General features: G+C 42.9%; 1 protein-coding gene across 2 annotated transcripts; it reads right to left on the bottom strand.

Moving 5' to 3' along the window:
• Positions 1 to 647: 647 nt before the first annotated feature.
• Positions 648 to 14,291, bottom strand: ABCB10 (ATP binding cassette subfamily B member 10). Of its 2 annotated transcripts, none has more exons than XM_053382500.1 (13): positions 13,717 to 14,291; positions 11,867 to 12,067; positions 10,799 to 11,001; positions 10,106 to 10,240; positions 8,748 to 8,894; positions 7,391 to 7,526; positions 6,462 to 6,557; positions 5,059 to 5,268; positions 4,595 to 4,674; positions 4,133 to 4,313; positions 3,000 to 3,043; positions 1,654 to 1,688; positions 648 to 1,014 (listed from the first exon to the last, which is right to left on the bottom strand). In XM_053382500.1, the coding sequence occupies exons 1-13, from the start codon at positions 14,081 to 14,083 to the stop codon at positions 753 to 755; spliced, it is 2,097 nt and encodes a 698-aa protein (XP_053238475.1). In that variant the 5' UTR covers positions 14,084 to 14,291; the 3' UTR covers positions 648 to 752. The 2 variants fall into 2 exon arrangements, with proteins under 2 accessions (XP_053238475.1, XP_053238476.1); XM_053382501.1 differs by lacking the exon at positions 13,717 to 14,291 and adding an exon at positions 13,195 to 13,640.
• Positions 14,292 to 14,496: the final 205 nt, after the last annotated feature.

Here is a 14,496-nt window from a genome sequence, read left to right as displayed (position 1 = left end):
TCCTGTCAGTAGGGCAAATATTTAAAAAAGCCTGAACAGGTCAGGATGGAATTTCTGCCTTCCCCATTTTCTTGGGCTTTTGACCCCTATCAGTTCTAGCCAGGATGACCAATGGCTAGGGATGACAGTAGTTTTAGTCCAAGAACATATGGAATGCCACAAGTCCCCCATCTCTGTCATAGGTCTCTGTCTTCCAGCCCAACTAGTAGCAGCTTTTTTACTAAATGTCTTTCTATGATTCCCCCTTCAGCTTCCTGTGCCACATCTTATGCTGTACCAGACGGTCCTCCAACTCTCCGGAAAAAATTTGGAGGGTGCAAGGGTCAATGGTGGGAACAGGGAACTGGTGAAACTTTCCCTCTGCTCTGATCCACGGTGTTCAGTGAATGGATCTCTGTTTCCAACCCCATAACCCCATAACTTTAAAAAAATTCAGAACTAAATGTAGTTTTAATTTCCAACTTAAAACTTAAAACCAATGCCATAACTTAAAACCAATGAACATCCATATGATAGTCATCAGTCAAAATACAAAGAAATTACAACCTGAAAACAGCTCAGTATTGGGTATCTTCAGAATACAGTTAGTAGTTCTGAATAAAAAGATTAGCACAATCAAGTTTTAAAATATTTGAAACACGCTGAAAAAATATATATAACATTTATTGTACATAAACTGAAACATAATTTAAAATTCTTGGAAATGTGATACATTTCCATACTCTTTCATAATTTTAAAAAATATTTTTCTTTCAGGATTTCACATTTAATGCAAAACTTTCAGGAGACTGGATAAAAGACTGTTTCTTCATTAGTTTGCTGAAAAGTCCATCTGGGTTTGCAAGCAGTGTTTCGTGCTTTCCACACTCAATAATTCTACCTTGGTCAAGAACTGCAACAGAATTAGCATTCTGAATGGTGGACAGACGATGAGCAATAATGAGGACAGTTCTCCCTTCCATGAGCCGATCTAGTGCTTCTTGGACAAGATATTCATTCTCAGCATCCAAAGCACTAATTCAGGAATAGATTAAAGGGAAAAGATGTGATATATTCCCCTACTACACTCTGAGGGCTATTATTTTAGGGCAGACTAGTTGTCTAACCAGCTTGCTTTCATTTCATTTAAAAATCTGCTACAAATACGCTTAAAATGTTGTTATTTCACAAAGTCCGCATTCTGTGGACAAAATAATATCCCATTATTTATTGGAAAAGATAATCTTAAACCATTTTGTCTTCAGCAACACACAGCACCTTTTGACAGATCAGTTCCTACTGAAATTTAATTAAACATGTTCATTTTTAATCAAATTTATTTTTAATCAAGTTTCAAAACGCAAGGAGCACATCTAAATGGGAGGTTCCCAGTAGGAAAGAAGGAAGTGTCCCAGAAAGAAAGACAGCTTCTCTCATTGTACAAATGAGCACAGCTTATCCTGCACTGATTTTTGTGATCTCCTGGCCTGGACTTGCTGAAGCATTCCACAGATGTAGTCAGAAACTGTTGGAAACATCAAGTTACAGTTCCTTCCAAACTGCTTTGAAGAAAAATACATGGCTTGCTCTGGCATAAGGTGAGTAGTATAGAAGTATTAAAAGGTCAGTAGTAGAGAAGAAATGATCACTTCTGGGGGGAAATGTTTTACTTACCTCGTTGCTTCATCAAGAAGAAGAATTTTTGGATTCTACAGAACAAAACGAACTTGGTTTTACTTTGACAGTTTTTTTTAGTTGAAGGTTGCATTAATGTACATACATTGGAAAAATAACTGGAACATTACGGAGAATACTCCAGTTCTCTGTTCCTCTATACAAGTGGAAAGCAACTATGAGATCACCTTTATTAACAATGAACTTTTCACTGGTTTCTGGTGGAATTGCTACATAAGCATAGATATGAAGCAGTTAAGTTTGCTGCTTCAATTACATGAAGAATATAGGGAAGAAGCAAACACATTCAGAAGAGCAGCATGCCAATGTAATTCTATGCAAAAATTTGAAATTCCTTGGGGAGCTGACATAAACAATACATATTTACATATAAGGATGAACTGGAGTAAACATGGTAGCTTTTAATATGCACTACTAGATTATGAAGATTCCTCTAAAGCACAATTGCAAAAATGGCAATGTATTATTAAAAGGTAAAGGTACCCCTGACCATCAGGTCCAGTCGTGATCGACTCTGGGGTTGCGCGCTCATCTCGCTCTATAGGCCGGGAGCCGGCGCTTGTCCGCAGACAGCTTCCGGGTCACGTGGCCAGCGTGACTAAGCCGCTTCTGGCGAGCCAGAGCAGCACACGGAAACGCCGTTTACCTTCCCGCTGGGGAGCGGTCCCTATTTATCTACTTGCACTTTGCGGTGCTTTTGAACTGCTAGGTTGACAGGAGCTGGGACCGAGCAACGGGAGCTCACCCCGTCACGGGGATTCGAACCGCCGACCTTCTGATCGGCAAGTCCTAGGCTCCGTGGTTTAACCCACAGCGCCACCCGTGTCCTCAGTACTCAGTACTAAAACAACAAAAATGTTTTATCACACACTAGAAAAAAAAGATTCTGCTATAAAAGTCCTTTCCTCAAACTTTTTTAAAATTTTTATGTAGAGACTGGAGTTTGTATCTAACTAAATTAAGAGCTATTACCAACAAACAGGAAGGCATTTTACATTATTCTAAAGTAACCTGCAAGCTAACCCTCTTAAAGTGCTAAGCAAAGGTACTACACCTTTGACACCTTAATCAAAATTACTACCTTCCCAGAGCAAAAATGTTGCACCTGGAAGAGCAATCTATTCCAGACAAACCTGTAGAGCAGGTTTCAGATGGAAAAGTAGTGCCGGACAATTTGACTCTATAGTAAGCATCATATAATGCCACAACTGTAACACATTTCCTATTCCTGCTACCTCAGTTAATAAAAGTCTATTTGACACATATGTTTTCCCCTGTTCTTTCAAGATATGGATATGAGAAAAGCCAATTGGTTTCTGTCTTACCTTGAGAAGAGCTCGAGCAATTGCAATCCGTTGCTTCTGCCCACCTGTTAAAAAATGTAACATTAAAATATATTTTTTCCTGTTTTTTTTCTCTATGAAAATTCTTAGTTAAACGAAGGAGGATTAATTGCTCTCCACTAATTCTGCAAGAAGAACTACATTTTAAAGCTTTCCAGAGAAGTAGGTGTATGAGTGAGTTGCAGCAAAAACAACAGTCTTGTGACACCTTAGAACAGGGGTCAACAAACTTTTTCAGCAGGGGGCCGGTCCACTGTCCCTCAGACCTTGTGGGGGGTCAGACTATATTTTGAAGGAGGGGGGATGAACGAATTCCACAAATAACCCAGAGATGCATTTTAAATAAAATCACACATTCTACTCATGTAAAAACACGCTGATTCCTGGACCATCCTCTGGCCAGATTTAGAAGATGATTGGACCAGATCCGGCCCCCGGGCCTTAGCTTGTCTACCCATGCCTTAGAGCAGTGATGGCCAAACTTGGCCCTCCAGCTGTTTTGGGACTATGATTCCCATCATCCCTGACCACTGGTCCTGTTAGCTAGGGATGAGTTGTAGTTCCAAAACAGCTGGAGGGCCAAGTTTGGCCATCACTGCCTTAGAGATTAACAAATTTATAAAAGCATAAGTTTTGGGGACTAGGGTTGACTCCATCATTTAATGTAAGTGAATCATAGAATCATAGAGTTGGAAGGGACCCTGAGGATCATCTAGTCCAACCCCCTGCATTGCAGGAATATTCAGCTGTCCTTTAAGGTGCTTGAACCTGCAACCTTGGCATTCTCAGCACTATGGTCTAACCAACCAAGCTATCCTGCTGTAATAATAATTTATTTTTTTGTTTATAATATAGTGCTATCCTAAGTTGCAGGTTGGATAAAGGGAGACTTGTAAACAGTCAGGTCAGAGAGAAATAGAATGCATAAAGTACAGACAGTGGCCTGGTTTGTCACGCTAAGCCAAATTATCAGTCAGTGCAAATGTGTAAGCGTGTGGACCCATGGAGAGGAGATCATGGCCTCTTTGCTCCTCCTTGGGATATTAACAACATTTAAATTATATTTTAAAAGCACTTATATTACACAATGCATTTTGAAAAGTTTGAAGTCATACCTGAAAGAAGAACACCTTTCTCCCCCACTAAAGTGTGGAATCCGTTTGGAAAGTTTTGGATAAAACTAGCAGCATTTGCTATCTCAGCAACTCTCTCAATTTCTTCAGTAGTTACTGTAGAAGGGTCCTCTGCACCATAGGCAATGTTTTCAGCAATAGAGCATGAGAAAAGAACTGGTTCCTAACGTGTAAAATACAACATTATTATGAGATTTTTTTTTATATCCGAAGTCTTAATATTTGCTACCAATTGCAGTGGTTAAACATTTTGTACAGCAGTGGATCTATTCCCTCTATAGGAATATAGAAGGAAGTATTCCTATATTCTATAGTAATACAGAAGGAAGTGTTCTCAAACTTTTGCCCAAAGCTTCGAATGGAGCATTGCAATAAGAATCTTCCTTTCACAAGGAGTGCAAGAATTAAGATAAATATACAAAGAATCACTGCTTCTCTTCTTACCTGACTTACTGTTCCGATTCTATTCCTGAACCAGAGTGGATTTAACTGACGAACATCAACACCATCGACAGTGATGCTTCCTTGAAGAAGAGATGGTTGTTAGATAATATTCTAGGAACAGAGGGAGAAATAGGAGGCTCAGCAGAATGAGAAAAATAGCAGAGGGAATGGTTAAGTGGCACAGGTTACTGTATGCATGGCCTTGGCAATTATATCCTGACTGGAACAGTCTCCTCCTGTCACCTACTAAAATCACATTTATTTGCCTATGCTTTGGAAGACTTGGATAAGGTTGCTCTGGATCTTAATAATTTGTAATAGTCTGAAGACCCAGGAGGCGGCCACCTTGCTGAAGCAAAGCAAATTCTGCACATTGTGAACAGGAAGCCAGCATTTTTGCATTCTATTCTGAATGCAAAACTGCATCCAACACAATTGCTGACCTAGTACATCCTCATTCTTACCTGAGATTGGATCATAAAGCCTAAGCAGGAGAGAGACAACAGTTGATTTGCCAGAGCCACTTGGGCCAACCAATGCCATCACAGAGCCCGATGGGATGCTAAGGGTAAAGTCCTGAAAAACCAATGCTTCTGGACGTGCTGGATATGCAAACTGGATATTTCTGAACTCCAGAGCACCTTTGAAAGCATCCTGGTTTAATACCATTCCCTCTAAAAAAAAAAACCAACAACAATTAAAATTGCAGTAATATAAACACATTTATGACTGAAGAGGAACCCAAAATTTGTCCAAGTAAGATGCAGCTATGTGCATTACATTCAGTCGCGCCATCAAAAAAATCAAAATAAGGGGCACAGGTTATCTACTGTGATTCTTCTTAAGAGTTCTACAGATTTGCTCATTTTAAAATGTTATCTATAAGGCAACCTGGACCAGACTGATCAGAGGAATTGGGCATGAGCCTTAGCTGTGTTCTTTCTGAGAATTAAGTACCTTAGCATTTGCACATTCTAAAAATCCCCAGTGGCTTATTCTGCTTATGGCCTAGCTGGACTAGGTAGTTATTCCCACTTTCTCCCAAAGCAGCACCAAAGACAGAGAATGGGTCACACAATAGGAACAGAAGAGCTGGGCTGATATGTTTGGTTCATTCTTCTCATATATTTGGAGGGATGAGAGACAATATATACATAAGGCATGGGTGAGGAAAATGCCTTCAAATTTCGTGTGTGGGTGGCTTCCCTTACTATAAACACAACATAGCTAAGGATTTTCTGTTTTTTTACCTTTTTGAAAAGGGTCTCACTGATCACAGTTGGCAAGACTTTTGCATGTTTTCCTATAGTATATCCCCTTCCCATCTGTGCCAGATCCCTATGGAAACACATAGTGTTGTTTCTATGGGGATGTGGCACAGGCAGGAAGAGAAAACATGGCTAGAAAATTTAGGAGTTTTGCAGGCTGCAGTCAGAAGCCAGTAAGGCTTTTTTTAAAAGTGTGAAACACAGAAGACAAACCACAGACACCTTGTCTTAGAGTAAGAAAAACTCACACATATTAATACATTTGCAGGAATTGCTCTTGCCTCTCCCTGAAAGCAACTGAAAACCCACCCTTTTTTTAGAGGTGGGGTTCAAATAGCTCTGAAAAAATGTGGAGGGAATTTCAGTCCCCCACTAAATGGAACAAACACACCAAGGGAAAAAGGAGCATACAGAGTCAGGCTAGAGGTAATCAGCAACATCCCTGGGCAAGTCAAAGAATTATAGAGTTGCAAGAGACCCGCGGGTCATCTATATATATGCCTGAAAACCAGCCCTGATGGGAACTTCAGCTGTAAGATCGTGTTCCGGGTTAGAGAGCTCACACCACAGCTTAAACATTTATGAAACAGAGAACCTACCATTAAAAGGAAGTTGTGGCTTTCGATCCATAAGTTCCCACAGACGCCCTCCTGCACCTAATCCTTTCATAAGCTCAGAATAGAAAGAGCTTAAACCTAAACAAGAAAAAGTATTGTTATGTACAAACAGGAACATGTAGGACAGGTAGTTTGTCTTGAAATAGAGTGGCATAACCTCCATGCCTGAATCCTTATTCTAACTGCTTCATGGCTGCTCAGCCTGAAAAACAAGTTTTGCATGTTTGACAGAATAAACTCTGCCAACCTGCTTCTAAACAGGAGATTTTAAATAGCTAGCATGTACAGTACACTTAAATAAAATCGAAATCTTAAGACTAGGGTGTTTTTGGCAGAGAGCAGTCATTCTGCAAGGGCACTGCCTTTCCCTGTCTTTTGAATATGGTACACCAGCACTGGAAAACTATGTTTTCCTTTTAAGTAAAGTATACTTTAAAGAATACTTTAAAGGACTTTTCAAAAGAATCACCCTGCTGGATCAGGCTGAGCGTCCATCTAGCAGGACGTGAGAGCAATTCTTGCTATTCCCCAACAGTTGGTTTTTCATAACATACTCTGTCTGATCATGGAGGTTGCATATAGTTAACATGACTAGTAGTCTTTGACAGACACATTCTCCATGGATTTGTCTCAACTGGTGGCCATCACCAAGTTCTGTGGCAGCAAAATTCCATAAATTACTTGTGTGTTATGGAAATAAGTGCTTTCCTTTGTCTTTCTTGAATTTCCTGCCAATAAGTTCCATTGGATAACCCCAAGTTCTGGTATGGTGAGGGATAAACACTATTTTTTACCCACTTCCTTAACACCATGAATGATTTTATAAACACTTATCATGTCTCTACTTCTAAACTGAAGCTTGCCTATAGTATTTCTAACTCATTTTTAAGCATATATTTTATGATCCATACCTCCAATGCTTATGCCAACCCAGAAGGCGTACATTAAGAAAGAAGACAGTTCACCAATAGTCATGTGGGCACTGCCCATCAGTAATCCTCCTTTGTACAGAACAGAGAGCACAATCAAATTCCCAGATAGCCCAGTCTGAAAAAGAAAAAGTAACGTATCTTCCAAGATAATCCAAACCTTCATAGCGGCATCTTCTAAAATTCTCTCATGTTTGAGAACATTTATCTAAAATCTTAAAGTCATTTATTGTATTTTTTTGGGGGGAGCATCTACGGTACCCATATTGCCAAAATTAAAAAAGTGAAGACATAAATTCTTTCATCACTTTCTTCTAAGAGAATCAATTGGACACGCAACATTCAGTACATGAAGTCTATTACGTTTGGAGTGCATCTTTAGGAATGCAACTATTATCTTCAGTACTTCCAAACTTTTCAGAAGGTCTCCAAAGAAAGCCAAATAAATATTAACTTTGAGCCAAAGGAGCCCCTGTGCTGGCAGAAGGCACTTCCATTCATGCAAAGGATTCCCTGTCCCCGTCCCCCCCCCCGCTGCAGTCCTAGGTCTATTCTGCTTGAGGTTGTTGGGACCTGTTGGTGAGACCACAGATCAGTGGCAGAGCATCTACCTTGCACAGAAAAGGTCCAACATGTCTCCTGACAAGCCTCAGAAAAGCTCCTGCCTGAAATCCTGGAGAGCTGCTGCCAGTCAGTGCAGGAAGCACAGAGTTAGATGGACCAATTGTCTGGCTCACAAGGCAGTTTCTTATGATCCAATCCATTGCCTGCTCTACCCACCCTGGGACTACGTCTTCTCTTATCAGATAGGAAAACATAAACCATGTAAATGTCTTCAACCAATTTTCTTAGGAAATACTGTATATCTGTAGCCCCTGTTTACATTACACGAGCAAGGAAGCTCACAACAGGCAGAAAGGTAGTTTAAAGGGGAAATGCTGCCATACTCATGCAGTATATATCTTGAATTTCCACTGAATGAGCTCTGATATCCACTCTCCCCCCACCAATGTTCCTATTAAAATCAGGATAGATTGGAAATTCTCTGGAGCAGTTAGTGGCCGAGGTCTCCAAAAAGTGCCTTGGTCACAGTTACTGCTAACAAGGAAAGCTTCTGTAAACAGAACAGAACAAAACAAAAAAAGTGACACATGGCCTGAGGTGCAACTCCCAGCTAGATGTGCAAATAATTTTCTGTATGGGTGTTGTGATACGCTATTTACAGATGGAAAATCTGAGAATGAAGGTGCCTATATCAAAGCAGCAGTATAAATATTCAAGAGAAACCCAGAGACATTACAGAAACATTGTGGATTCCTCACCTTCTTCATATACTTACTGCTCCAAAGAATCCTGCTCGAGCCAACGCTTCCTTTTTGGCTAACTGTAACACATGGTCAACTTTGCTCCTGTATTTCTCCATTTCTTTCAATTCTTGCCCAAAAGCTCGAACTGTTCTCAAATTTCCAATCCGTTCTTCTGCTAACTGCAGTTAACATTTAAAATATATATAGATATAAACCAGGAGGCTTGAATTTCAAGTGCCCCCAACCAAAATAATAGTAAATGTGATCCCTCTAATTCCGTGGTTCCCAACATGAGCTACACGCCCCACAGGGGGGCAATTTGATTTTTAAGGGGGGCAATTCAATAATGAGTTATTAACAGTGAATGGCCTTTTAGACTTCCTCCACATGAATAGAAGTTCACTTTTTGAATAATAAGAATTCTATGTCGTGGGGGCGGGGATGCATCAGGATTTTAGAGATGCTTAGGTGGGGCATGGCCAAAAAAAGGTTGGGAACCATTGCTCTAATTGCTTTTAAGTACTAGACTAAGGTACTAGACGTATGCTAGAAGTATTTCACATGTGATGCCATGGTTTAAAAGACATACCTGAACTTTTGCCTCTTTGTGTTCCTGTGTAAAAGGGAGCTAAGGCTAAGCCCCAGTACCACATGGGGCTGGGGAAAAAAGCACTGTAGCACAGGCCACAGAGGGCAGTTATACAATGGCCTAGTTCATATTAAGCTGTAGTTTAAAATAGGTTAACAAGAACAAGCAGTGAGCTGATGCCCCCTGCTCAATAGTGTCTGCTTTGCTCCTCCCCTGCTTCTGTCTTTGCCATCCCACAAAGGAAGCAAACCAGAGGCTGGTTTTGCATTATGTGTGAACCAGCACTGATAGTTTCTCTCCAAACAAGCCACGAGTATAGGTGTCAAATGAGCCAAGCAGGCACTACTGAGCAGTATTCACCAGCATGCTGCTTGTTCTTATTAAGCCATCCTTTATTTTCAACTATAGTTTAACATGGCATCTGAAACAGGCCAACAACACAAGCTCAGTGCAGATCCACCCACACAAAATGTTGGTGCAGGCTTTCATTTTCTTAACCTTGTTGTTACGAGGCAATATACACAAACCCTACCATGACACCTACAAAGAAAATTTACATAGAAAACTGTTGTATCCCATAATAAGAAAAAAGGACTTCACTCTCAGTTGAAAAGGGGAATAGAAAGCTTGCAACATCCCTGTTGCAATCCTTCCACAATCCATGCCTGATGTTACCTCATTTTCCTTAACTGAACCTTTATCAGAGAACTAGTGGGAAATGACTGGATAATGGCAAAGTTCAGAGTGATATAACCTCAACACTAACTTTCAGTATTTTTATTTTAACATGTCGTAACTGACCTGTGTTGATTCTGCAAGGGAATCCTGTGTCATTCTAGTCAGTTTTCGTAAATATCTTCCGTAAATAACAGCCACAAAAGCCAGAGGTGGCACCACACTCAGAACAAATGTGGCAAGTTTGGGAGACACAAAAAACTAGAAGGAAAAGAAGTAACCTTGAATCAATATTTTAGTACAGTTAAATAGACTCTGCTAAATCTATAAATTAAAGACATGTTAACACAATGAGATTTCCTTTTAACATTCCCCCCCCCCATTTAACTGCACTCTACTACAGCAACAAATGAATTCTGTCCACTCCAAAAAGAAATATAGATTATTCACGAGCAAGATGGGGAACAACTGAAGGGAAATATTTCAATCCCTGCTGTTCAGGGATACATTTGGAGCCATACTGCACTGTTATCACTCACTACAGACAAATGACTCAAACCCCACCCAAGTTGTATGATCCATTTGCATCACAAGTCACAATAGAAGGTAGAATTACCTAACAAACAAAAAAATATATCACCAGATATATTTAAAGCCATTCTTAGTACAGTATATGTGTCCTGTATCAAAGAAAACAGCTTCACAGGTGGACTCCTGATCTTTGCAACCTCATCCTAAACACTCTGAGCCGGCAGAATACACACACAGAGAGACAGAGAAATAAACAGAGAGACAGAGAAATAAACAAGAGGCACATACCATCATCCCAACTGCAACTGAAGCCTGAGCGCCAGCTCTTAGCCCATCAGAAAGGTTTTCGGTGACTGAACGACCCAAGAGTGCAGTGTCTGAAGATAAGCGATTAATCAGCTCTCCAGTGCTGGTTTTGTCAAAAAAAGCTACTTCTTGTTTCAAGAGAGAGGAAAACATTGTTGCTCTCAGCCGTTTCACAATTCTTTGTCCTAGGAGGGTCAAGAAGTATGACAATTCACTGAAAAGATTTCACATATAAAAAACAAATTAGCAACTTCACTAATTGCAAGTCATTTTGCAACAGATCTTGTATAATGAGAAGAAAATGTGCTTGGACAGAATGGTGTGCTTGTGTGTGTGCATATAGGGAGAATGGAGGATATGGGTTGTATTGTTTGCTACTGTTAAATATTTGGATCAAAAATTAATATTCATTTAGAAGATGGAGTAGTTTCTGCATAACTTAGGAGAAGAAGCTTATCTTTAGGCAGAGAAAGGCAATTCATACCATTACAATGTTCCAAAGAAATTTAATTGTGCATTTCAGAGTACTGTACATTGTGAAAAGCAAAGGTAGTTCTACTGACCCACACAGGGGGAAATCTCCAAAACCTATACTGTAGTTGGGTTGGGCAAAACCTTTATTGGCACCAAGAGAAAGTCTGTGGATCCATCAATGGCCCTGCTCTGCTTCCACCCTACAATGCCCTGTTTGGGGGCCTTACATTGGCTGCTTCCAAACCACCAATCCTTTGGGCTGGCTTGGATGAACCCAGGGGAGGGAGACCTCTGACTGTTCCTAACCCCTTCCAGTGGAGGGTAGCAGGCTTCCAGACTGGATGCTGTCCAACAGCTGTTTTCATACCCTGGAGCATATACATTTTCAGTTCATATAATATGAAAGGAACCCAGAGACCAAAGGGTGGGGAATCTGTGGCCCTCCAAATGTTTGTGGCTTACAACTCCCACCATCCCTAACCACTGGCTTTTAAATATGCAACTATTAGTCTGGAGCTTCTTTCAGCCACTTGTTCCATATACCAGAAGATCATTTTAGGTATTCATTCCAATTACCTGCAATCTGCATGAGGTAGACACGGATTGCATTGGCAGCAGCACCACATAAAAATATTCCACTCAGCAAGGCACAGAGGTTGGTTAGGTTGTCAGCAAGTTCACCAGTGGGATTTGTGTAGATGACATCAATTACTTTCCCCAAGAAAAAAGGGGCAGACATTGTGATGACACTGGAAACTGTCAGAAAGCCAACAGCAGCTAGGGGAAAATATAAGCCGTTTAATAAATGGGGGGGAAATGATGCAAGGATTATAAAATTAACATTTTATAAAATACTTCAGCTTCTTATATTTTAGCAGTCTAACTGGAGAATTCTTAGTATTAATAACATAAGAAGTGCCCTGTTGGATCAGACCAATTGTTCATCTAATCTAGCATCCTGTTCTCACTGTGGCCTCCCATCTCCTGGAGTTTCCAAAAACTAGTACTCAGAAGCATTCTATCCACAATAAACATGGATACTTTGTGAAATACTTATATGAGACATCAGCCTAACATCAGGTGCATTTCACAGTGCCTAATTTAAAGGGAATCTGTACAGCAGATATAAATTAAGATAAAGTGGCCTTCGAAAGGGTTTCCTCATAGTTAACCCTGATGGACCACAACCAGTCCAGGATAACATGTAACAACATGTCACTGCACGATATAATCACTCAGGCTACACAATATTACGTTGCACTGACACTCATGGCCAGACTTTGGTAATATGGCACCCTGAACAAGGACAACATTTTGTGCCCCCTCAATTTTGAGTAGGTACCCGTATAAATATAGGTGGTTGTTGTTGTTGCTGCTGCTATTGTCCCCCTCGGCTTGGCACCCTGTGCTGGGGAACTGCCCGCACCACCCTAAATCCAGTGCTGCTCACACTGAAGGTGGGGAGAGGCAATACAATGACGCTGCCTAGACAACAAGGCCGACATTCTCTGCCTTCCTACAGCATATTGCATAGTACATTGCCCACCTGTAATGCATGGCAAAACTTCTGCATTGATCCAATTTTTGTAGCATGCACTTTTGCATCACCACTTGGAACAGAATATGGACACACAGAAGTATGTTCCACTAAAAGTAATGCAGTACTGTATTCAGATGTTCATCCCATGGCACACTATACTTTTAAAGCATCTTCAAAACACATTCTTTCCCTCAAGCAATACTGAGCACTGTCGTTTAACCCTCAGAGTTCCCCACCTCCCTTTGCAAAGCGTCCCAAACTACAGCATCTGGAACCTTTGAGGAACAGACCGTGCTTTGCATGCGCTCTAAAGGCATCATGCATATGCAGCCATGGTGGAAGAAAGAGAATGAGGACAGCTCACTGTTGTAGGATGGCCAGCTAATAAAGAAGTGGATCGACCCAGCTTCCTGCATTTCTGGACTCTCCCTGGGTGCATGGCTAGAGGGGTTGTCACGATGAGCTCTTGCACATCAAAATTTACCACCACATCCTTGTGGATGCGTCAGAAAGGGAAAGAGAACATAACTGTAGGACCTGTGGAGCGGGGAAGAAAGATTAAGCGCCAGAAGTCCGGCGTTTGGGAGAGATAAAAAGCTGCATAGAGTCAGTTCTTTATGGTGGGCATTTGTGGGGTGCAGCAAAGGTGCAACCAGGGGGGTAGAAGAGAACGACCTCATGGGGGGGGGAAAGCATTTTCTCAACTCTCAGCCATTTAGTGGGTGGAGGCCAATGAAGTGGGAGAAAAAGAGAAAACAGAGAGAAAAGGAAGAGCCAACGAAGCCTGGCAGGGCATGGTAGTAGCAAGGAGCGCCCTTGGCGCCCCAGAGCCCTCCGGGAGGCGAGCAGGGAGACGGTCCCGGGGCGGCAGAGGAAGAGGAGGTACCTGTCAGTCTCCAGCGCTCGGGATACGCCAAGGCCAGGAGCCTCTTGGCGTCCGAGACCTCGGCGGCGGGCCCGGCAGCCGGGGGAAGCGCGGCTCCCGGGGGATCGCCCGCCTTCTTCCGTGAGGTCCCCGCCGAGGCCGCCCACGAGGACGCGGCGGAGCTGGGAGCCGAGTGCAGGGAGCCGGGCGAAGGAACAGCAGCGTCCTGCCACCTGCCCGCCGAGGGCGACGCGGCCCACCCGCCGCCGCCACCGGCCGCCGCCGCGCCTCTGAGAGGAGCCGGAGTCCAGGGCCAGCAATGCAGGCGCCGGCGCCGCTGCTGGCGCCACAGCAGCAGCAGAGGGAGGCGGGGAAGCAAGCCTGCCATGGAGCAAATGGCCGGGGGCCGCGCGGAGGTGGCGGCTGCTTGCTGTTGCTGCTTCCTTGCTGCGGCGCCCGGCGGGAGAGAGCAAAGCGGCGCCTCCTCACAGGCTGCGCCGCCGGCGCTGCCCCATAGAGCGCGGCCCGCCTAAACGGGGCCCAGCCCGGCCCCTCCTGCTTCTGCTGGGCGCTGATAAGGCTCTCAGCTGAGGCGGCCTCCGACCATCCCCAGCCGACAGAAGCGACCCGCCCGAGCGATTGCGGCGTCCGGCGGCGCCCTCTACCGCTCGCGGCCCGGACCAGGGCGTAGAGGCCGCCGCCGCTGCTCGTCCAGCCTGTGCCGGGAGGACAGGGAGCCTCGCTGAGAAGCCCGCCTCCCGCGCCCCATGATCACCACGCTGTTAACGAAAACGGGGAAAA

The sequence above is a fragment of the Podarcis raffonei genome, chromosome 3, assembly GCF_027172205.1.
Source record: "Podarcis raffonei isolate rPodRaf1 chromosome 3, rPodRaf1.pri, whole genome shotgun sequence".
NCBI classification, from domain to species: domain Eukaryota; kingdom Metazoa; phylum Chordata; class Lepidosauria; order Squamata; family Lacertidae; genus Podarcis; species Podarcis raffonei.
The sequence above is the reverse complement of the archived record's forward strand: the minus strand, read 5'-3'. Positions and strand labels throughout refer to the sequence as shown.

Coding starts and splice junctions, on each gene's coding strand:
- ABCB10 (XM_053382500.1), bottom strand. CDS start 14,083: ATGGCAGGCTTGCTTCCCCGCCTCCCTCTGCTGCTGCTGTGGCGCCAG. Junction 12,068..13,716: donor CGAGCGCTGGAGACTGACAG/GTACCTCCTCTT, acceptor ATTTTCCCCTAG/CTGCTGTTGGCTTTCTGACA. Junction 10,241..10,798: donor CAGTTGCAGTTGGGATGATG/GTATGTGCCTCT, acceptor TTTTCCTTCTAG/TTTTTTGTGTCTCCCAAACT.